We start from the raw sequence: 24395 nt of genomic DNA, 5'->3' as shown, positions 1-24395 counted from the left end.
GTATCGGTTAAAGTGGGGGCCAGAAGGGGAAGCTGGGAGGTCAGCAGTTTAGTGGGAATAGGGTCAAGAGAGCAAGAAGTAGGTCTTATGGACATGATGAGCTGGGAGAGGGCATGAGGGCAGTTAGGAAAGGACCTAGAGAAAGATGCGAGTTCAGGGCTAGAGTGGGTGGTGGTGTGAGAGCTTTATAGGAAGTTTGTCTTGGTGGGCTAGGGGAATGGCAGAAGCAGCACAGGCAGCTGCTCAGATAGTCTCAATCTTAGTGGCAAAGGAGCCACAAGCTCTTTGCACTTATTGGAGGGGAGAGGGGTTTAAGAAAATGATTTGCAGGAGAGAAAAGAAGCCGAAGGTTATTTTTGCATTCCAGGATGATTCTGGAATAGTGAGCAGTTTAAGCAGATGAGAGCAGGTCCCAGTGGTGCTTTATGTGGGGTTCAGCCAGATAAACCAATTGTCCACAACATCCTTTCAAGTCTGCAGTCCTTGGACTTTAACGAACTGGGGCGTGTGAACTGTACCAGAGGGGATGACCAGGATGGACTGAGTAATGGTTTTATTCAGTACTTCTTATTACAGCCTTGGTTCAACCAAGACAAAAGAGATGAACTCCAGAGGTGAGGTGACAGTGACTGCCCTTGACATCAAGGCTGCATTTGACTGTGTGTGTCAGCAAGGATTCTTAGCAAAACTGAAGTAAATGGGAATCGGGGGGGGGGGGGGGGGGAGATTTTCCACTGGTTGAAGATGGTTGTGGTTGTTGGAGGTCGGGTGTACCGACACCACATGGACTGCAGCAGTTCAAGAAGGCAGCTCACCACCACCTTCTCAAGGGCAGTTAGGGATGGGCAATAAATGCTGGCCCAGCCAGTGATGCCTACGTCGCATGAACGAATAAAAAAAGTAAATTGTATGGAAAATTACTTCCAACAATACAGCACGAAAAGTTAGGACTAAGATCAGAAAATTCTTTCAATTGTGAACAACGAGCAAACGGGGACAGTGAAGATGAAAGCCCTGGAGTTATATTACAAAGCAACTAGAGGTGGCCATGGGGAGGGGACAGTGAGGCCTGGCTGGATTGGTGAACAACCCTGGGTTGAATGGTGATTCTCATTTCCACTTACCTCGTAAGTGTACTCCTAATGAAACATTCGTTATTCTACAGAAATAATATTGGAGACAGGGAGAGGAACAGAAATGAGAACAATTCTAATTAACAACTGAAATGATGCAAGCAATTTTAATCTAATCTGCCCATCAGAAAAAAAAGGGATCAGATGCAATGGCACCTTTACACTTTGCCCGATATCACTCTCTGTTGAACTAAAGGGGAACAATATTAGGTAGGGTGTAAAAATTCATCCTGTGGGCATCTCACGATGTGAATTAAGTTTAAAATAAACCTCCACTGCTGCATCCCTTTCACATAAACTAGACTCCATCGCTAGAAATTTTAGTTTTAATAGAAAAAAATATTTCAGATGTTAAGAGTTCACAAAGACGGTACAACAAATCATTTGAGTCGTCAAGTTTGTTAATAAAGTGGAAGCACTGTGCTTTTTCGATCTCTGCTGATGCTACGGGATGAACATAGCTTCGTATTTTTCGTCAAACGACCCTCTTCCCTGAACTGAGAATTCTACGGGGGTCTCTCCCAGTATTCCTTGGATGGTAATGCTTGTTTGATATACTTTATTGTCTCTGTGGTGAAGCAAAAGAAAACTGAAGTTACTTCATCTGCAAGAGTGAATGAATGTTGGAAACCTGTGAAGACTTGTAGCAGTAGAGAAAGTTGTTGGGCTGGAAGAGACCATTCTTTGTTCAGACATAACCCCACCTGCTCACCTTATCCCTCAATCTCATCTCTCTCTAAACTCACCCTACTGTCTTCTAAATACCCAAACAGTCTAGGTTGAAGCTCAAGACCGAGGTAACGCTGATTTTTACTGGTGCCATCTTTCTTTAATCTGAGGACTTGCCCGGCCTGATGGTTCACTGGATGTTAAAGACTCTTTGGCAATATTCAGAGGACAGCAGGCACCACTTCCTGGGATCCTGCTGTGTACAATACAGCTGCACAATTAACTACAAAAACAACCCTGTTTACATTCAAACCAGAATCACAGGATCACTGAATTGTTACAGTGTAGAAGGAGGCCATTTGGCCCATCGTGTCTGCACCAGCTCTCTGAATGAGCATTATAACTTAGTGCCATTCTCCTACCTTTTCCCTGTAACCCTGCACATTGTTTTTACTTAAATAATCGTCTAATGCCCTCTTGAATGCCTTGATTGAACCTGCATCCACCACACTTCCAGGCAATGCATTCCAGGCTCAAACAACTTGCTGTGTGAAAAAGTTTTTTCTCACATCGTATTTGTATCTTTTGCAAATCACTTTAAATCTGTGCCCTCTTGTTCTTGATCCTTTTATGAGTGGGAATAGTTTCTCCCTATTTACTCTGTCCAGTCCCCTCATGATTTTGAACACCTCTACCAAATCTCCTTAATCCTCTCTCCAAGGAGAACAGTCCCAAGTTCTCCAATCTATCTTCATAACCGAAGTTTCTCATCCTTGGAACCATTTTTGTAAACCTCTTCTGCACTTTCTCCAACGTGATCACATCCTTCCTAAAGTGTGGCGCCCAGAACTGTACGCAATACTCCAGCTGAGGTCTAACTAGTATCCTAAACAAGTTCAACATAACCTCCTTGCTCTTGTACTCCATGCCCCAATTAATAAAGCCTAGGATACTGTATGCAATTCAATGCAGATATGCAAACTGACTTGGGATGTTTGAGGGATGCAATAAGGCATTATATAGAAAAAATAAAATTCTTTTTAATCAAATAAAAACCCAATTATACACTTGATGGCACAATGATGTCACCTGTTACTGACTTTTTTTTCTCTTTGCCCATTCCTGAGATGTAGCCCTCCCTAATTGCCCTGGAATGGGTATTTAACCTTTGTGGCAGCTTACTAAGCCACTTCAGAGAGCAGTTAACAGTTAACTGCTTTAATGTGGTGTTCAAGTCACGTATAGGTGTGGTGACATTGGCAGGTTTTTCTTCCCTATGGGATATTAGTTGTGCCTTTGCAAAAATCCATCCCAGCTAGTTTTGCTGACTTTGAAAACTGAATTCACATTCTTAAATGGCGGATAGTGGGATTTGAATCCACCCACCCTCTGGATTACTTCACCAGTAACATAACCAGTACATTACTATGCCCATATCTCATTACAGATGACAGCAGCCTGATGGCTCAGTGCAGTGTAACAGGTATTCGAGAGCCCTACAGTGGTTACCTTGCGGTGAAGTTGATCTGTATTGCTACTCGGCTTACTGATAAATGGATGGAGTGCGCTTCCAGAACCCCGTGCTTGGGACAAATTTCAAACACTCCCTGGTCCTCCTGGCTTTCACTTGGAGCTGTGGAGAGATGATAGGAGTTCAACATCGACTGATACTATCTGTTCAATCTGGCAACAAAAGAGGGTTCATCATTTCCTTTTGGATAGGCTGAAGCCAATATTGAGGGTGGGCGGTGCAGCACTTTCGAAATATTGGGACCCAGTGTCAATATTGATTACATATAGCACCCTGTAATGCTGCCTCCATTGTGTCATAGTCCAATCCCAGCTGCACCAATGCCATTTTCCTTTGCTCGCACAAACTATTCTGAGTTTTTATTATTCTTTCATGGGATGTGCGCATCACTGGCAAGGCCAGCATTTGTTGCTCATCCTTAATTACCCTCGAGATCATCAATAAAATGCCGGTTTTGTAATGTAGGCCCATCACTGCTAAGAACAAGACTGAAATGGTCCAGACCCTCATTTCACGAGTGACTGTTGCAGCCTAGAGAGAGGATTTACATGCATTGTATTGGAGCCCAGGTCATAGAGATGAAAGCACGGTATCCAAACCAGTAGCTCCCAGTCCCATTGTCATCACTTAGTCGCAAGGTGACACCATGTTACCCGCAGAGGCACAGGAAAGGTTTGGAGCAGAGCTTCTGCCTGTTGCTTGTGGGGGACAGTCTGGTCTGGGCCACGAGAAAGCACAGCAACTTCATGTTATTTAAAATCACAGAATTTTAAAACACGGAAGGCGACCATTTGGCCCATTTTCCCCTGTGCTAGTTCTCTTAACAAACTTTCCATTTGTATGTGAAAAGGTGCTTCCTGCCAACTCCTGAACAGCCTAGCTCTAATTTTAAGATTTAAGAACCGCACCACACGAAATATTTCATAAAGCACTGTGGCTGTACCTACACCATGTGGACTGCAGCAGTTCAAGAAGGCAGCTCACCACTACCTTCGAGGGCAGTTAGGGATGGGCAATAAATGCTGGCCCAGCCGGCGAAGCCCACACCCTGTAAATGAATTTTTAAAAATGCTCCTTTCTTGCAGTTTAATTCTTATAAAAATTTATGATGGGATTCAGAGGCATAATGGTTACCCAGAGTTTCAGAGGTCTGAACTAATGATCCAAAGACGTCGCTGAATTTTACACTGGGGGCAGGATCCCCTGATCTGGTGTAAAAGTCGGGGAAAAGTCCGCCCCAGATTGGCCAGCTCACCCCTGCAGCCACTTAGCACTCATCAAGACAATGCCTGGCTCGAAGTGGAACTTCTGCCCCCATCAGGGGGAAAGTCCCACCTCCAAAAATGCCAGCCACTGGAAGCGCTGGCCGCTGCTGGGACTGTAGCGAAGTTCAGAGGGAAGCGAGTTGCGATGGAACTGGACTGTGAGGTAAGCCTGGGGTCTTGCAAGGACCAGACTGGCAGGTCCCAGCGGAGAGTGGGAGTCTGCACTGGACAGGGCAGAGGGGGAGGGGAAACATGGGGTTGGGGGGGGATATCTTGAAGGGGAAGCTTCAGATCGGCACAGGGGTCCTGGAAAGAAGGCACCCCCTCCCTTGCACCTGGCAGGCCTCCTCTGCTACAGGTTAGATCCCAGCAGTAGGAGGAAGAGTCCCTTAAGTGACAATTCATTGGTCAGTTAAGGGGATAAATTGGGCCATGGGCAGGTGTGCCACCCAACATCTCTCCTGCTTCTGATAGAATTGCAGCAGATGGTGGGTGGGGGTGGGTAGGCACTGGGAATGGTGTCACGGTGCCCAATTTTATGGCAACCCTGCCTGCAATCCTCCCCCCCGTGTTGGGCCAAGGCTGCATGTAAAATTCCTGCCATGAGTCCAAATCCCACTATGGCAGCTGGGAAAGTTAAGAGTTCAATTATTTAAATTTTTAATAAATCTGGAATAAAAAGTTAGTCTCAGTAATGGTGACCAAGAAACTATCTCACTCACTAATGAACTTTAGGGAATGAAGTATGCCATCCTTATGTGGGCTGGCCTACACATAACTCTAGACCCTCAGCAAAGTGGTTGACTCTTAACTGCTCTCTGAAATGGACACTCAAGCCCCATTCAGTTTTGTTCAGGAGGGCAACACCACCACTTTCTTAAGGGTAATCGATCAATAAATGCTGGCCTTGCAGTGACACCCATATCCTCGGAACGCAGTTTTAAAAAAAGAGGTTTATCCGACTATGACGAGAGTCATTGAGCTGCTTCTGATAACTGAAGGCAATAAGAAAACATTGAATATTATCAGACCCTTTGGACTATTGAGCCTCAACCACCTAGACTCTGTGCACGTATCGTGGATTTCTCTCCTACTAGACCCTTGGATTTAATCCAACTGACAAAACCGTATGTTTATAAAGAGACCAAAGCCTGAAATTATGGTGTTTGCCAATAGCGGTGAGGTAAATTGCATATGGTATCAAGGTCATCTCCCCGTGATGTGACAGAGGCTGGGAGGACACAGAACACAAAGCACTGTGCCTGGCCCATACGTTTGTAAAGCCTACTACAAAGTATGCTGGGTTATAAAATGGATGGCTATCCCCACCTCAGCCAGTAAGGGATTTCAAGCCTCACCGATGACTGCAGTCCAGTAGCTCTTTGATCCCGTCCTGTTCAGGAGGAAGATCTCCTTTCTCCTAGTTTGTCCAACAAAGCAAATACCGAAATCGATGTTATTGGTGGAGAGCTGGAAGAATGGCAGTGCGAAGAAAGCCTGGAGAGGAATGAGCTGTAAGAAGGAATCAGGTTTTCAATCACAATCTCCTTAATAGCGTGAATATTCCATAAAGATAGATTATGGTATTTCAAATAATAAAAAAAAATGGCAAATCTGCATTTATTTTTTCCCAATATGGTCAGGGACAATTGGAGAGTGTGTCATGATACCATATCTGAGGATTTGGTAAGAAAGTTGCCTTTCAAAAGAAAGGTTTTTGATGTGATCAAAATTGAGCTCCTCAATATCTTCCAGGTCAATTGTGGAAATGAATTCAAAAACCAGGAGACATGTTAAAATGAAAATTAAATTGTCAATTCAGTTACAACTACTTAATTTGAACCTAAGTAAGAGAATGGAGTGTAAACCTGTATTAACTCAATGTTATTACAATTATTCAGCTCCCACTTGAGGCTTTTCCCTGTCTGGTTGATGCTCTGCAACTACTAAGCTGAAAAAAGACATTTTTTATTAAGAGCTTCCATCTCATTGAGGAGGCTGCGGGCCAATCCAACTCCAACAACCTGCTCTGAAAACTCTGCTCACATTTTGACAGCTATGACAAATTGCAGATGAGACAATCCACAACATTATAAACAAAATAACCCACAACATTCTAAAAGAAAAAGTCAATTCACCTTGTCTCCCAATGTTAATGGATCCTTTAAAAAATTCCAGGGTATGGACCTGTGTCTTCAGTAAAAACTAAAGTTCTTCTTTGGACCATACCGTGTATCAGTTTCCATTGAAATCGGTCCATTAGTTTTTTAGATATATTGTTTACAGAGAAACGGGCTAACAGACTAACAAAACAGGGGCAAAAACATTACCTTTACCCAACTTCAGAGGCAGGGGTTAAAAAAAGTCAATGGAAATGTCATCAGGAAGGCATCTGAACAATGTAGATTTGGCTCCTTTTAAATTCTACCGCTCTTCTAAGGTCCATCTTCACAAGTAGCCCAGCCAATGCTTGTGACTGAAGAATGGAGATTCTGCTTCCTTTTCTTGTTAATTTGAATCTCCATCTCAGCTTCTCTTGACTTCTGAATTCATTGCCTTCTGGTCCATCCTAAATCTCTCCTACCATACAAAACCTGTTATACATTTTTTAAGTTCATTCGCAGAATATATGAGCATCACTGGCTGGGCCAGCATTTATTGCCCATCCCTAATTGCCCTTCAGGAGGTGGCAGTGAGCTGCCTTCTTGAACCGCTGCAGTCCATGTGGTGTAGGTACACCCACAGTGCTGTTAGGGAGGGAGTTCCAGGATTTTGACCCGGTAATAGTGAAGGAACAGAGATATAGTTCCAAGTTAATATTCATGGCCATTCCTTGGACTTTTCTATCTCTCATGGCCTCAATCGCTGACAAGGCAATTTTCATTGACAAGGTCATCTGTATTTCCTTGCATGGTCCCACCCTTTCAACCCCAATTCTTCCTGTGTTTGCAGGAATAAAGTATTGTCATCAGAGCATTTACGACTGCACTTTTAAACTTTAAGTTGCCTGGGTTTAGGCCCTCGCTCTGTCATGGTACTTCCACAGCAGTCAATATCTTTGACCAGATTTTTCCAGGGGTTAAGGACATCAAAGGCGGTGGTATCCCACTCCCTGTGCGAAACCTCATGCTGTCTTTCCCCATCTTTCCTTCATCAGTTCCACGTAGTGTAGACCTGAGCGTATCTGGAACACAACTGGCTTAACCATCCATCAATAGATCTGGCCAGACCACACCAGATACGATCGGGCCTCACTCCCTTCTGCCAAAACTCTGAAATGCAGAGACAAGCCCCAGCTTCTATTCTGCAGTACCCATGGAGCTAACTGCTAAGTCTTCTCCTCTGACTAATTAAACTCTCAGCGCCCATACCAAATGGCGGGAGCTCATGAACATTTGTTTGCTCCGACTGACCATGTGGAAAGGCTGCTGCTAGCAATCTGGTTTAGCCTGAGATAGTGGCCAGGGAAAGCAGGAATAGACCCCTGAAGTAGCTCCTGTACTGTAATAATTACCAGCCCCAACATTTATCACTCTTTAGTAATCTGCCAGGCAACAGAAAGTACTGGGTTTTTCAAAAGGTGATTGAGTAACTGTAGCAGTGGCAATGAACATAGCTCTGCCATCATCTCAAAAACAAATAGCACACACACAACTGACCAGATGAAATTTCTCTATGATGTCAGGTTTGCATTTTTAGAAATTTCCAAACATCCTTCTCAAAAATCACACCAAGAGGCAAAACCCATTATGGAGTGCCAACAAAATTCCGTTTTTGTTTTTTGAGGCCTCAACAAGAGGATAGAGAACATGACGCAAAAGTTTTAAAAAGGTTCTGTGCAGGGATCCCGCCCCCACCTTACCTGTGTAGCCTTGTTGTTGTACTCGATCACAAGGTCCTGGTTAAACTCCAGTTTCCATTGTTTCTTCTGACGCCAACTCTCCTGGGGTTTCAACAGCTCCACGGAAGTGCAAAATGCAATGGTGACCTGCAAAGACATGCCTGGAGACATCAGCCACGTGCAATACCGAGCACCTTTTCATGTATTGGAGTGCTGCAGTGAAATTCACACATTCAAAATGCAAAGTGCATAGCACATGTAAGGAAAGAAAGGACAGGCACTAATACAGCACATTTCACCACTTCAGGGTGCCCAAAGTGCTTTACAGGAAGAACCGTTACGGAGATGGCCTTTAGGTTGTCAATCCAATATTGAACAAGGTTTTCACTTCCTCACAGTGTGCGGTATTTCCTATTCTGTGACGTAAAGCATCAAGGCAAAATAAATTCAAACTTTAAAATATGTTAATTTGCAGAATCACATTTATTCCTGTAATATTAGCAGTTAACGTCTACAACACAATTTTATACACAGTTAAAACTATAACAACTTCACTTGCGCTCACCACTCTTGTCCCTTTTCTTCCTATCTTAATTTTATAGTTTTAAATGTACCTTTCCTCTTTTTCTGGTTTATATAAAGTCTATCCTAACCTTATATCCTCTTAACTTTTCAAATCTTTAATTCCCACTCTCCTCAGTCCACTTACTCCCAGGCCGGGATTTTCCCTGAAATCGGCAAAGTGCGTTAGTGGGTGTAAAGATGGGCGCCACACTCACCAACCCACAATGGTGGGTTTTTGCGCTATATTGTGCGTTCCCAGCTTAAGTAATTAGTAATCCACAGGGATCATGCAGTGTCGCTGGTGGACGGCCTTTGATTTGCCCACTCCACTGTGACCTCAGAGCTCCTTAACTCTGGGCACCATATTTCAAGGGCGTCCCCCGGCACGGTGTTTGCACTCTCTCAGCTTAGGAAAGCTGCAGAAAATAAATGGCATCCAAAGGTTGAAGCATGCAGCGCCCAAATTTGGTGAAGCCTCACTGGGGCTCCTGCTGGACGCAGTGGAGGCCCGCCGCGATGTCCTCTATCCCCACTCTGGACGCACAATTGCAAGCAAGTTGACCAATCCAGCTTGGAAGGTGATGGCAGTGGCGGTCAGGGCCAATGCACTGCAAAAGAGGTCTGCCATCCAGTGCAGGAAGAGGATGAATGAACTCTCTCTCTGTTCCACCAAAGTCACCCATCTCATCACTCTCAACTCATACACTCACAAGCCCATCACACATTCATAAGGATCTCACTCGCTGCCATCTCAAGAGACAATACTACCCACTCTCACACACCCTCACATCTCCACCTGGCCCTACCTCCTCTGGAGCTTGCATCCTTATCCTGTCCAGGGCTCCACTTGCCACCCACACATGCCAACCATCCTTGTATTCTGCGCTCGCATGCGTCTTGTTCACACTTTCTCCGTCTGTCTTCATGCAGGACAAGTAGGCTCACAATAAAAAAGACACGTCCCTTACTGGTGGAGGAGGCGCCGAGATCAAGGTCCTCTCTGACTTTGAGAATAGAGCCAACTAACTGCCGACAAGGATGTGGGCCGTGCCTGTGCTGACAGTGAGGTTTGCGATGTTCAACCAAGTGAGGGTCCTGCTCTACAACATCCATCATACAACCATACTATGAGTGACGTCTCCTGTTTCACAGTCCCCGGTCATGCACTAATTATCTCTCCTTTCTTCCGCAGACCCCTCTGGAAAGCTGCCAAGGTCACGCATGAGCCAGGCCATCGACTCCAGTCTTCAGGAAACCTCGGATGAGGAAGCTGAGGGGAGCCACATTGAAGACCCGTCACAGCACTCACTTACACCCTCCACCAGCACAGAGACACACACCTCGGTGGGACCTAATTCTAGAGCAGCTTCGGGGTCACAATCCGGTAAACACAGAGCACTATCTGATCCACAGCAGGCAGAGGCAGGGACATCCCAGGTTGCCAGCAACCAAAGGACTGCTGGAGGCCAGGAATCTGCTGTCAGAGTTGGATGATGAGCCTCTAGAGTTGGTCAGTTCCTGGAGCTTCAGCGACAGTCAAGGGAATATCAGAAAGGGATGTCAGCTGCACTCCTCAGATTGCAAGGCATGCTGCAGGATGGAGGCACGATGTCCACTTTCTAAGGTGATAGCGCCAACATGCCAAAGCACCAAGGTCAACACTGATAGGTTGGTGGCCGCCATGGAGACCTTGGTGTCCAGGACATGGGTCCTGCTCTGCTGCATGAGCTGCATTCCATCACTGAGGCCTTTGGCAGCATCAATCAGTGTCAACGCGAGAGGGGGATGGGGAAATCTCAATCTCACTCCAACTCCCCCTTCTCAAGAAGTCAGTCAAGGGCCCTCGAGCATCTCGACACCCCAGGGCCATCCACCCAGGAGACTCCGGGAGTGGTCAGCCGATCCAAATCCCCTCCTCCTGTGACCCCACCAGCTCCAGCTCTGCAGGCCGAGGAGGGTGCGACCAGGAGAGTGCAGCAGGATCCTGAATGCACTCCAGATCTTGGCCCTCCAGAGGAATGCCGCCAAGGTCATCACAGACAACAGGACGCAGCAGTCAGCAGGCTTCCTCCATCTTCGCTGTGGATGTCGGGGGCACACCAAGATGTAGCGGTGGAGTAAGGAAAGTGAAGATGGTGTAGTTGCACAACGTGGGCACGGGTGTTAAACACTTGTACATAATGTTCACGAATGTAAGTGCATTCCCAATCATTTCCAGTCCCCTTGTGTATGTGTGTGTATTAGCACACACTAATGGCAATTGTCGGTACTCTGGGCCTCTCTTCTGTGCAGTGCATTATCTTCTGACCACACTGAGCATCCCGTTTCAACGTCACTCTCCAGGTCAGTAATGCCTGCACCTTCATGTAAAGTGTGGTTGCTGCAAGAATCTCGAACCCAAGTATCGCAGGGTTCCATGCTGTCCTGTATTGGCTCTGCACCACTGAGACAGAGGTGTCCCCCCGAACCACGCCTGCATTCTTGAGAGGTGAAGGTGTTGAAGGGAACAGGTGATGACGCTTGCAGAAGGCTCATGTACTCTGATACTCTCAGCAGGGTTTCCAGGCTATGAGCCTCTTCACAGAGATTATGTGCGCTCCCCTCAGCCAGACAAGTATCAGGCGTTCCCAGATGCAAAGTGATGACTCAGCTCAAAGTCAGACAACCCTGAACTTGTGACTACTACAGGGAGAATGGTATCTTCACAAAGTTGTGGACAGCAATGTTTGTCCCTTCGCCTTCACTCTCCAGCAGGTTACTGATGCAGCTTGCAAACAGTGTTCTCTAAAGGCCACATCAGCCTTCGAGCTTGCATTGGAATCAGAATGTGCCGAGGACCAATGCAATAGTAACAAATTGTGTGATGAGCCTGAACAGGACTCCTCATAAGCCCAGATCTGTACCCTTGAGGGCTTCATGTTGTCTGATTATTTTGGACTTCGCAGGGGCAAGGTCTGGCCATGACGACACGCTGCTTGTATGTCAGAAGAGGCATCTCAATGTTATGCAGCCAAGTGTCTGACCTCGTCAGTCTCAAGTGTGCCACCTTCATTCTTGCATTGTGATTAGTGAAACTGCCAGATGAGAGTGTGCCACAGCCCACTGAGTCATCTGTACGTGCTGTCACCAGTGGGATTTCATTGGGTCCCTTGTCCCAAGTGTAATGTTTATCCCTCACCAACAAGATAACACATCGTGTGTGGCTGCCTTGGTCATGATGGATCTCACTGAGGAGCCATGCCAGATCAAAGGCATGCAGCCATTATCACACTCATGATCGTCCTTTTACTCATGAGTCTTTTAGGGTGGTGCTGCAACTGGGATGTTGAATGAATGTGCGAGGATGCAGCAGTTTCTGACAGCTGAGGCCGGAAAGACCTGCTTCAGGTAGCACATCATCTCAGGATTAACACATGCCCTTAACACATCCCCATCCTTCAAAGTATCAGGGCGATTGAGCAAGCTGTTCAACGATGCACTGTTGTCTGGAAATTCATGGCTGAAATTAGAGGAGTAGCAATGATCATCTTCATGCTATCTTCAAGCCCATGATGGAGGGGACTTGTTCAGGAGCGTCCTCAATGCATCTCGTCATCCTTCTCCTGGAACTTTCTGTCAATGAGGGCCTTACAAGCACACCCACCTTGTCTGGCCAGTGCAATGGCCTCTTCTTCTGGCTCCTTGGCTTCCAGGACCTCATCACCCTCGTCTCCTTCAACTTTCTCCTCATCGAAGGAGGTGTGCAGCACTTCCATCTGCTCATCAACCAGGTCTTCCCCCCACCTTTGCATCGCCAAGTTGTGTAGCGTGCAGCATGATGATGTGTCAGACCCTCTGGGGAGTGCACTAGAATGCTCTGTCAGATCTGTCCAGGCATTGCAATCACATTTTCAGGATCCCAAAGTCCAGGTTGTGGCATGAGCCTCGTTATACCTTCTCTGAGCCGGAGTCTGAGGCCGCCGCACAGCTGTCATCAGCCACGTCCTTAATGGGTAGCCCTTGTCCCCAAGGAGCCAATCCTGCATCCTGCGTGGTCCTGGAAGATGTCAGGGATTTGTGACCTCCTGAGGACGTAGGAGTCGTGGATGCTTCTGGGGTATCTTGCGCAAACCTGCAGACCAGCTTAACACTGAGGGAATGGAAGTTGTGGTTGACGTACTAGACTGCTTTTTGCCAGGGAGATTGAAGGGCTACGTGAGCGCAGTCGATGGCACCCTGCACCTGTGGGAATCCATAAATCTCAGCAAAACCCAGTGCTTTTGTGGCTTGGCTCACCTGATCTCTGTTGAAGCTGACAAAATTGTGTGCCTTGGCAAAAATGGCATCTGTGACCTCCTGGATGTATTTGTGGGCGGAGGCTTGTGAAATCCCGCACAGGTCCCCAGTGGAGCCCTGGAAGGAGCCACTGCGGTTGAAGTTGAGTGCAGCGGTAACTTTCACTGCCACTGGCAGTGGATGCTCTTCACAAGATTCCACGGTTTCAAAGAAAAGAATTTTTACCATACAAAAGTCAACAAAGCAAACACTAAATACTATCTATTGTATGCTCTAACATCAGAATTAACATAAGTTAAACCTGAATTACAGGCAAATTATGGTTGAATGTAAACGATAAATTGCACGTTAAATGGTAGATGCAACTAATACACATCTTACGAATTAGCTCAGCAGTCCAATCAGATTGTAGTGATCACACTCAGTCGCAAAGTCTTTCAAACTCTGTCTTCCTCACGAGGAATTTCAGCTCCTCCTTCTAGGAGCTAGTCTGATGCCCAGCCAACAGCAGCGCACAACCAACCCGAATTCCACAGGAACAGTCTTCAGCACAAATGGTACCCGTCTGCAGAACCTCCTGAACTCAATCTGGATGGTGCAGATCCACCACCTGTTATCTTCAAGTAACAGAAACAACTGCAGCAACTCATTCTCTTTGTTTATTCTCAGCTTCTGGATCTCTCTTCTTCAGCTTGTCTGTTCTACTCCAGTGGACTCAACAACTGCTACTGCATAGCCTGGGCTGATCTGTGTCCTTTTATATCTTTCAACAAGGTTTAGTTTTGATTTCCCAAAGTCAGCTTGCTCCTGATTTCCTTAGAGACTTTTGAAATTGAATTTAATTTTGAAGTTTAGGATCCCTGCTTCCTTTTTCAGTTCAGCTTATGTTTTGGGGTAAGGCCTGCCTCAAAAACATACCAATTATGTTTTAAAATATAGACTCCCTCACAGTGTACTTTGTGGTTTTGCCACTGTCTGATGGCGAATCACTGGAAACCAGTAATTTTGGCATCAAGGACTTTTGATAGTTTCTGATCAATCTTGGTCTTCTGTTGCAACACTAGACTAGCTGTTGGTCTGAGATCTTTGCTGGTCTCTGGGTTTGATTTGGCCCAGCTAAGTGTGGATATACGCATTGCTTTTCTGGTGCCGATGTAACTATTCCGGTGATTCTCAAGGACCCACTCCAATATATGCTTCTCGAGATCGGGTCAGTGGCTGATCCCTATTCTGATGGCACATTTGATCTTGGGCATCTTCTTCAAGGCAGATTCCTTCTTCTCAGTTTTTCACGAACATCGAACTCCATTGTTGCAGCACAGCTATTTGACGAGTTAGCAAATGTTATGACTTATAGCTTGAAAGCAGCTTTGTACTTCATCCTTTTTTCTGGTGGACTCATTCTGTTCATCACTTGCCATGCCATGTGCGGTCTGCTGTGTGTAAGTGGGTCTTAAACTCCCGCACATCTTCGCAACACATATCACCTGTTTGATCCCATGCACCGATTTATAATATAAAATAAATAAAACATGCACTTCTGGGATTACTTCTGCGAGCATAGCAATTTGTGGCAGAAAAGGGTGGGGGGGGGTGTGGTCAACTTATACTATGTGGTCGACTATGCGCAAAAGCATGATCTTTGGAGGTGAAATGATTGGGTTAGTTATATGCTTGGCTGACTTATGCACTGCAAACTACAGTATTTAGCAAACGGACTAGTAAGAGTCATTATGTAGGGAAGATTTGAAGGAGGAAGAGGAAGGAAGGGAATATCAATGCTGAGTAGTTTAAAAATTGAAGGAAGTTATCTGAAAGACTGGCACAGGACAGAGAGATATGAAAAGGGCTATTAGCGAAGGATTGGGCAGATCACATATGATGATGATCGTGGCACACGTTAATTACTTCAAAACCCCAAAAAGAGATTAACTACAATAGTTACTTATTGCATTGCAGTTTGTGGGACCTTGCTGTGTGTAAATTGGCTACTTTGTTTGTCTATAAAACAACAATGATTCCACAATAGAAGCAATTCTTCGGCTGTAAAGCGCTTTGAAAAAGGGGAAGATGCTGTATAAATGCAACTTATGGCAATCACAGTATCTTGTGGTGCCTCACTAGTTCTATGCATGATTCAACTAAAGGTGTACAAAATGATGAGGGGAACAGATAGAGTGGACAAGATAAAATTGTTTCCCTTGATGGAGAATTCTAGAACCAGGGGACATAGATTCAAGATAAGTGGCAGAAGGTGTAGGGGGGACATGAGGAAGAACTTTTTTTACCAGAGGGTAGTGGGTGTCTGGAATTCACTGCCCAAGTTGGTGGTAGAGGCAGAAACTCTAAACTCTTTTAAAAAGTACCTGGATCTGCACCTTAAGTGTTGTAAGCTGCAGGGTTATGGGCCGGGTGCAGGAAGGTGGGATTAGAAAGGGCACCTGGGTGTCCTCGGGCTGGCATGGACAAGGTGGGCCGAATGGCCTCCTTCTGTGCTGTAACTTTTCTATGGTTCTAAATAAATATCAGCTTTATGGCATTATGTTTTCAAAGGAGGCCGGAGGCAGCATATTAAATGCTGTAACGAGAGGTAAGTGTTTACCATGGCTGTACGAATCCATACACTTAGTACATATAAGAGCACAGATTTTGGTATGCAGTTCTCTCTACATTTAGTAACCGTTGCTGGAAATTACTCCAATTCCTTTGACAGAAACTCCCTTGTACACATAAACAGGGGCCGGGATTTTCCAGCCCCGAAGTGGCAGAATCTGCTGCAGGAGATTCGGCAGTCCAGCCAAAAGCCCATTGACTTTCGGCTGGACCGGACGGTCCCCACAGCAGGCAGGGCCAGAAAATCCCGTCCAGGGTTTCTGCAGCTGCACTTCGAGCAAAGCTTTGGTGGCAGAGTGGAAGAAAACACTTCAATTAGGATTCTGATATGGCCTTAAGGCAGAGGCAAAGGTGGGGGGAGAAAATCCTAACCATATCACACTCCAGAGCCTAGTCTGAAGTGAAGGGTGTACTTAACTCCCACTCCTCCATATCCCCCCGACACTTACATGCATGTGCTGTTGTGGGTGTAGTACCAACATCTTCGTATTCTCCTCCCGGTCACTGTTTGAAGATTTAAGGCTGTCTTTGGGGTCCACGTTCAAAATACAGAATGGTCTATGCAGCAAAAACTGAAAGTAGAGAGGGGTCTCAGTGGGGTTCATCAGCCTCAAGCCACATGTCGTCAACATTTCTCTTTGGATCTGGATGGAGATAAGGATGGGATATGGTCAAGAAGCGACTGAAGGCACCTGATACAAAGGCAATGGGCCCTGACAACATTCCAGCAATAGTATTAAAGACTTGTGCTCCAGAACTTGCCACACCCCTAGCCAAGCTGTTCCAGTACAGCTACAACACTGCCATCTACCCAGCTATGTGGAAAATTGCCCAGATATGCCCTGTACACAAAAAGCAGGACAAATCCAACCCGACCAATTACCGCCCCATCAGTCTACTCTCAATCGTCAGTAAAGTAATAAAAGGGTCATCAACAGCACTTGCTTCACAATAACCTGCTCACTGACGCTCAGTTTGGATTCTGCCAGCGCCACTCAACTCCTGAACCTCATTACAGCCTTGGTTCAAACATGGACAAAAGAGCTGAACTCCTGAGGTGAGGTGAGAGTGACTGCCCTTGACATCAAGGCAGCATTTGACAGAGTGTGGCATCAAGGAGCCCTAGCAAAAGTGAAGTCAATGGGAATCAGAAATAAAACTCTCCACCGGTTGGAGTCATACCTTGCACAAAAGAAGGTGGTTGACGTTGTTGGAGGTCAGTCATCTCAGCTCCAGGACATCACTGCAGGAGTTCCTCGAGGTAGTGTCCTCGGCCCAACCATCTTCAGCTGTTTCATCAATGACCTTCTTTCCATCATAAGGTCAGAAGTGGAGACATTCGCTGGTGACTACACAAGATTCAGCACCAATCGAGACTCCTTAGATACTGAAACAGTCCATGTCCAAATGCAGCAAGACCTGGACAAGTAACATTTGCGCCACGCAAATGCCAGGCAATTACCATCTCCAACAAGAGAGAACCTAACCATTGCCCCTTGACATTCAATAGCATGACCATCGCTGAAGCCCCCCCCTATCAACATCCTGGGGGCATAGCATTCACCAGAAGCTAAACTGGACTAGTTATATAAATACTGTGACTACAAGAGCAAGTCAGAGGCTAGGAATCCTGTAGCAAGAATCTCACCTCCTTACTCCTCAAAGCTGTCCATCATCTGCAAGGCACAAGTCAGGAGTGTGATAGAAAACTCTCCACTTGCCTGGATGAGTGCAGCTCCAACAACACTTGAACTTTGACACCATCCAGGACAAAGCAGATCGCTAGATCGGTATCCCATCCACAAACATTCACACCATCCACCACCAATGTATAGTGGCAGCAGTGTGTACTATCTACAAGATGCACTGCAGAAGCCTCTTTGGACAGCACCTTCCAAACCCATGGCCACTGCCATCTAGAAGGACAAGGGCAGTGGACACATGGGAACACCACTACCTGGAAGTTCCCCTCCAAGCCATTCACCATCCTGCCCTAGAAATATATCACTGTTCCTTCACTGTTACAGGTCAAAATCCTGTATCTCCCTCCCTAACAGCACTATGAATGTTCCTACACCACATGGATTGCAGTGATTCAAGAAAGCAGCTCCCCACCACCTTCTCAAGGGCAATCAGGGATAGGCCATAAATGCTGGCCTAGCCAGCAACACCCACATCCTGAGAATGTATTTAAAAAATTGTTAATATGCAGTTACAGCAAATGATTAGGAATGTAAATGGACTGTTGTTGTTTATTGCAAGGAGAATAGAATATAAAAGTAGGGATGGTTTGCTACAGTTGTACAGTGAATTGGTGAGATCACATCTTGAACTGCGTACTGTTTTTGTCTCCTTATTTAAGAAGGCATATAAATGAGTTAGAAGCAGTTCAGAGAAGGTTCGCTCTACTGATACCTGAGACAGGGGAGGTTATCATACAAGCAAAGGTTGGACTGGTTGGGCCTGTATCCACTGGAGTTTAAAAGAATGAGAGGTGATCTAATTGAAACATATAAGCTCCTGAGGGGACTTGACAGGGTGGACGCTGAGATGATGTTTCCCCTTGTGGGAGAAACAAGAACTAGAGGACACATCAAAGTGAGCGGTCTCCTATTTGAGACAGAGATGAGAAGACATTTTTTCTCTCAGAGGGTTGTGAACCTTCAGAACTCTCTTCCCCAGACAGCAGTGGAGGCAGAATCAATAAATATTTTTAAGGCAGAGGTAGATAGATTCTTGACCAACAAGGGAGTCAAAGTTTATTGAGGGTAGGTGGAATGTGGAGTTGAGGCCATAATCAAGTCAGTCATGATCTTATTGAATGGCGGAGCAGGCTCGAGGGCCCAACTGGCCTTAACCTGCTCCTAATTCATATATTCATGTAAATGCTTGTGGGACTACATAATAAAAATAGGAAGTTCTGGAAATACTCAGCAGGTCTTGCAGCAACAGCAGTGAGAGAAACAGAGTCAACATTTCAAGTCGAATATGACTCTTCGGAATTGAAAGAGAATAAGTCGGATGAGTTAGGTTAAAATTTGATTAGGATTTACAATGCACTGACAGAGTGGTGGAAGCAGATTCAATAGCAGATTTCATAAGGGATTCAGATTGTTGAGAAATAGAGATAGTTTAAGTAAATTATATTGGCATTTGGAGGTGTTGGGAATGAGTTTTAGCTTTAAAGTTTAAGTTTGATTTGTATTTCTGCATCTGTGTGTTATGAAAAGGTCAAATTGAGTTTTAGTTTCACTTTAAAAAGGTGCCTGCATTTCTAATGAGTTTTATGACTCCTAAAGAGGAGTTAACCAAACACAACAGCAGAAAACTGGCTGTTGCCTAGCAACAGTTGTCAAGAGAGGTAGGTTCCTCCCACAAACACACACAGAAAAACTAAAGAAACAGCAGTTTTAAGTTCAGTTTGAAGCTAAGACCCCAGAGAGACTGGACACCAGGAGAGGGAACTGCAGATTTCCCAAAAGAATCAAAAGGTCCCAAGGCCAAAGGGGTGAGACAGAAACACGGGTAAGTCTCAAGCAGACCTTCTATCAAAGGAAGGACAGGAACATGGAAAAGATCCTGTTAAGTGAAGAGTGAGGAGCAGAGAGAAAGGCTCCAAGCTTCAGATTTAAAGAGACAAAAGCTACAGAAAGCACATTTAAAGTGAGAACAGCTTGCAAGAGGCAAGAAGGTCCAAAGAGACAAGTGAAGGTCTGTAACACTTTGCTATGGGAAGGTGAAGCAGTGGTACTGTTGACAGTTGAGTTAATAGGAGAGAGTACTTGGAAGACAGCTTGAATGCATGTGGCGACCCTGGGAAGAGGAACATCAGAAGGAGAGTTTGAAACCCTGGAGGTGAACCCTTGCGGAAGGCATCTGAAAGAAAGCATTGGTTTGGGAGAAGATTCCAATGTGAGGTCTTGGAGAGTGGAGATTGGAAACCCACGTGTGAAAGACGGAGTGCAGTGAGACTGGTTGGCTCTTGGTGTGACAAGTGTCTGTGGCGGGTCGGTGGGGGGGTGGGGGGGGGGGGGGGGGGGGGGGGGGGGGCGGAGTTGCAGAGAAATCCATAGCATCTGGTTGAGGTGGCATCTGTCACTTAGTTTCAGAGTGTGATGTGTCTGACCACAAGGTGCCTACTGGTTTACATGGACTGTGTATTTACTGTGAACATTGAAGTATAAGATAGCTTTTGTAACTTGTGTTATCCTTACAAATCTGTATATATGTGTAAAGGTATAGGGTATGGGTGAAGAAATATTGTAATTAGTTCATCTTTTCTTGTTGAACAAATGTTTTATTCTTTTGTTAAAAGTTTATCAGCTGACTCCTGTGACTCTGTTCAGAAGCTATTCTCCGCATATCTAAACAAACGAATAAGAGTTAGGATCTATCAAGCTGGGTTCCTCTCTGGGACCAGGCTTGTCTAGGGTTAACCTCAGCTGGGATCATAACAAGATAAATGCTTGAAGGAGAAAAAAAGATGCAGGGATACAGTTAGTCGTCATTTAATGTTGCCTCGTTTCGCTTTAACATTGCTGAGTTAATGAGGCCTGTAATCTTATTGAGCGTCACGAGATTCGTTTTAACGTCAGCACTGTGGGTTTACCTACGCCACATGGACTGCAGCGGTTCAAGAAGATAGCTCACCACCATTTTCTCAAGGGCAATTAGGGATGGGTAATAAATGCTGGCCCAGCCAACGACGCCCACATCCCATAAGTGAAAATTTTTACAAAATTCCTGCTTGAACTGATTGGCGCAATTTTGGAGTGACCTCTCCCTTCCCCAACCTCAAAGTTGTGGCCTCGCACACCCTCCCCAAACCACCCTCTTGCCGAACCTCTCTGATTCACCATCTCGCCACTTCCCTCTCCTGGACCTACCTTCCAGTTGAAGATCCAGATCCAATCCAAAGCCCCGTCTTCGGGAGCATTTAAAAAAGAAACGTGGATTGTAGCAGCCCCAGTGAGGCACTCCTGCACCATCAGGACCCACACTTCCAATATCAGAGCTCCAGCTTCAGATTACAGCTGGATCCTCAACTAAAGAAGTTTTAAAATAGGACTGGAGCAAATATGGAGGGGTGAGGCATTGGAGGAAGTTGTAATTGGGGATGGAGATTTTGAACCTTGATAGGCTAGCAACGATGGATGCAGTTTATAAAGGGTAAAACATGGGGACTGATATGTTAACAGCAGAGCACGGAGGAGGTGACAAAAGGGTGAGCAAGGAATGGATGGTCTGTGCTGGGCTAACAGAATAGAGGTATATTGGGGAGGGAGAAATTCAGCCAAGGTTCTTGTTCTGGGAAGTGCATGTGACAGCATTGTGTGAGGATAAGATCAGCCTTAGCCAATCAGTCAAGTGGCATGAGTCAAAGAAAAATCACTTGGCTAAGATAGAAGAGACCTTCCCCAATAGGCACTCACTGAACTGTATCCCAGCATGGAATCAGGGCCTTTGATTGGAAGGGTACAATTTTTTCTACAAAGGAGAGACTCAACCAGAGATCTGAGTCAATGTTGGATTACTCACTCCGCCTTCCAGTCCATCTGGGATCAAGTCACTTGCAGCTGCATAAAACGAAAGGTCTTCATCGTCATCATCCATCTGCACTCTTAACCTGCGCATGGAAAGTTTGTGAGTACAAGAACCATCCTATTGTTTTCTGCAGCCTGTAAAATCATGTTCTGTGAGGCCCCTGGGTTCCGAGTTCCCCTCAAACTCTAAACGGCCCTCATATGTACCCCTGTACTTTCAGTATTCAGTATTCAGTTTCAGTATTCCTTACCTCCTGTATGCCACTAGTGTTCCTTGTAATTCGTGTATATTTTACATTGTAGAACTTAAAGGGCTGGTAATAAACTCCAAGTTTCTGATTGGAGGCGTATCATTAAGTGTCAGATGGGGCATCATTGAAGGGAGGAGGTAATAAATGGGTCTCAAACCTATAGCTGGTGCGTTGTTGACTGTGGGCTCCAGGATCTTGTTTTTTGAGTCAGTTGAGCTGCTCTCCCAAAGGACTCAGTGGGTAAAGACACCAGGGGACACCTGAGCCATATGGATCATGAAGATTCTAGGTCTGGACTGGTTTTACTGAACTCAGCAGGACATGAAAGGCAGTGAGGTAATTACAAAACTTATTTTTGTCTAAAATTGTGTTGTAGGTCACAATCAAGTTCAGTGTCCTGCGTTGGTAAGGGGAAAGATTGGCCAGGATCCCATTCCTGATCACTAATCAGTGACCTTGATTAGAAAGTACAAGCATGTGGACATCAAGTGAGCAGAGAAATGGGTTCTGGTATGATGACCCCCTGCCATTAGTGCTCGCACATAAAGAATGGCCACTTCAGGATGGTCATACAGGGAGCTCCTACTATCTGAGGAAATATTACTTTCAGAGGAGAAAGTGGAAATAGTAGGGTGAGGAGAGGGGAGACAGGCAAAACTTATCCTTAGGCTGTTGTCATACACCTCCTGAGAAGCAGAATTGGCACGCTGTCCTCTCACCCACAGATGCATTGTGTGGAAAGACTCAAAGTAATAAAGGAGAAGGAAGTTGGGAAAAGCCAGGGTGTTTGTACTCACAAAGCAGGCTTTACAACTGCCTTGAAGTCTAAACGTAAAGCCTCTGCATCATATCCTTGGGCTCGAGTCACCTTTCCAGGTACTCCGAATGCCATCTGGGGAAAATACACAAGATATAAGGGAAAGTTATTTGACGAATTGAAAATAACAATTTTATCTAGCGCTTTTACACTTGGGACATTTCACTAAGTTAATCAGAGAAAATGTGACCCTGAGTCACAAAAGCAGATTTTAGGACAGATGACCAAAGAGGGAGGTTTCAAGGAGTGTCTTAAAGGAAGAGAGTGGTGAATTGGAAATTCCAGGCTAATGTCACAGGCTGCTGAAGGCATAGCTGCCAATGGTGCAGCTGTTAAAGTGAGGGCAGTATTGGAGGAACATGGCTAGTTCGAAGGTTGCAAGGTTGAAGGACGTCAGAGAAATAGGGAAGGACAAGGCCAAGTGTGCATTGGAATAATCAAATCTGAATATAACAAAGGCATGGATGAGGGTTCCAGCTCTCTTCTCCAGCAGGCCGTTCCACCGATGTGACATCCTGGAGCAAGCCTTTAGCTCAGTGGTAGTATTGGTACCTCTGAACCAGGAAGTACAGCACCAGAACCTTTTTCCAACCAGCCTTGGCAAGTGAGGAGCAGAGCTTTGGCTCTGAGCTCTGGGTTAGCATCCTACCCCCACCCCAACCACACAACCTCCAACGTCATCATGTCTGCCAGTGTACAACTTACCCTTACTCTAGGGTAGCCAGGAGTCCAATTTTGTACTGGACAGTCCGACTTTTAGCCAGTCTGGCCACAGCAGTCCCATTTTGACCCTTAGTCAACTTATCTTAGTGAAGCACTGACAGAGGCTTGTGCTTGTTCCTTTCCCTACCTGCAGGAGCCTCGACCCGACAGGGGTCGCAAAAAAATAGATTTGTATTTATACTTTATTCCCACCTCCACCCCACCCGTGTTGTCTCTCCTACTACGTGGAATCTATGAACGTGATGATGTCACCCCCCAACACATTGCAACGGTGTCCGGTTTTAGTGACCTCCGGGCCTAGCCACCTTAACTGATTGGCTGGTGTAAAGTTGGTTTCTGCCATGAAAGGGCTGTTAACATTGTGCCTGTCAGACTCTTAATCAGCCTGTGAATCCCTCCCCTACTTTACATTATCCAAGGGAAGAGATGTTTTTCTAATCTAATATACTGCCTAAAGTCTGAATTTTATATAAAAACAGAAAATGCTGGAACTACTCAGCAGGTCAGGCGACATTTGTGGAGACAGAGATAGAGTTAACGTTTCAGGTCGATGACCTCTCATCAGGACTGGGAAAAGTTAGAAATATATATGTTTTGAGCAAGTAAAAAGGGGATGCTCAGGGGAAAGAACAAGATGGAAGATATGTGATAGGATGGAAGACAGGAGAGATTAAATGACAAAACAGTTGGTGGTGCAAGGTCAAAGGGATTGGGAATGGGACAAATAAAGAAACAAAAGATGTATCTAGAGGAGGCGTGAATGGCAGAAGAATGAACAGCTGCTGTCGTAAAGCAAAGAAAGAGAAAAGCAAGACAATAAAACCAAAACCTGCAAAGAAAAGGGACACCCTTTTCATGAGTGATAAAAGCAAAATACTACGGATGCTGGAAATCTAAAATAAAAACAAAAAAAAAGCTGGAGAAACTCAGCAGGTCTGTCAGCTTCTGTGGAGAGGGAATCAGAGTTAACTCCTTCAGAAGAGTCATATGGACTTGAAATGTTAAATTGGTTTCTCTCTCCACAGATGCTGCCAGACCTGCTGAGATTTTCTAGCTTTTTCAGTTTTTATTCCTTTTTTTCATTTTTTTGCATTTTTTTTGTGTGAATATTCAGCTTTAAATGAAAGGTGCTACCTTTCTCTTTTCAAATATTGACAGAGCTTCTGCAGA

At 45.4% G+C, this 24395-nt stretch overlaps 1 protein-coding gene across 3 annotated transcripts in view; it reads right to left on the bottom strand.

Moving 5' to 3' along the window:
• Window positions 1–1452: 1452 nt before the first annotated feature.
• dlec1 (DLEC1 cilia and flagella associated protein) overlaps window positions 1453–24395 on the bottom strand; it is a 153890-nt gene continuing 130947 nt past the window's right edge. For all 3 annotated transcript variants that reach the window (XM_041184760.1, XM_041184761.1, XM_041184762.1), the window contains 7 exons: window positions 22483–22577; window positions 21430–21517; window positions 16341–16535; window positions 8461–8586; window positions 5957–6110; window positions 3312–3435; window positions 1453–1701 (listed from right to left, as the gene is read on the bottom strand). In XM_041184760.1, the coding sequence (XP_041040694.1) occupies window positions 1578–1701; window positions 3312–3435; window positions 5957–6110; window positions 8461–8586; window positions 16341–16535; window positions 21430–21517; window positions 22483–22577 (906 nt within the window). In that variant the 3' untranslated portion in view covers window positions 1453–1577. The remainder of the gene's footprint in view (window positions 1702–3311; window positions 3436–5956; window positions 6111–8460; window positions 8587–16340; window positions 16536–21429; window positions 21518–22482; window positions 22578–24395) is intronic.

This window comes from Carcharodon carcharias, chromosome 3, assembly GCF_017639515.1.
Source record: "Carcharodon carcharias isolate sCarCar2 chromosome 3, sCarCar2.pri, whole genome shotgun sequence".
In the NCBI taxonomy this organism is placed as follows: Eukaryota; Metazoa; Chordata; class Chondrichthyes; order Lamniformes; family Lamnidae; genus Carcharodon; species Carcharodon carcharias.
Note: the sequence above shows the minus strand (reverse complement) of the source record. Positions and strands in the feature narration are given on the sequence as shown.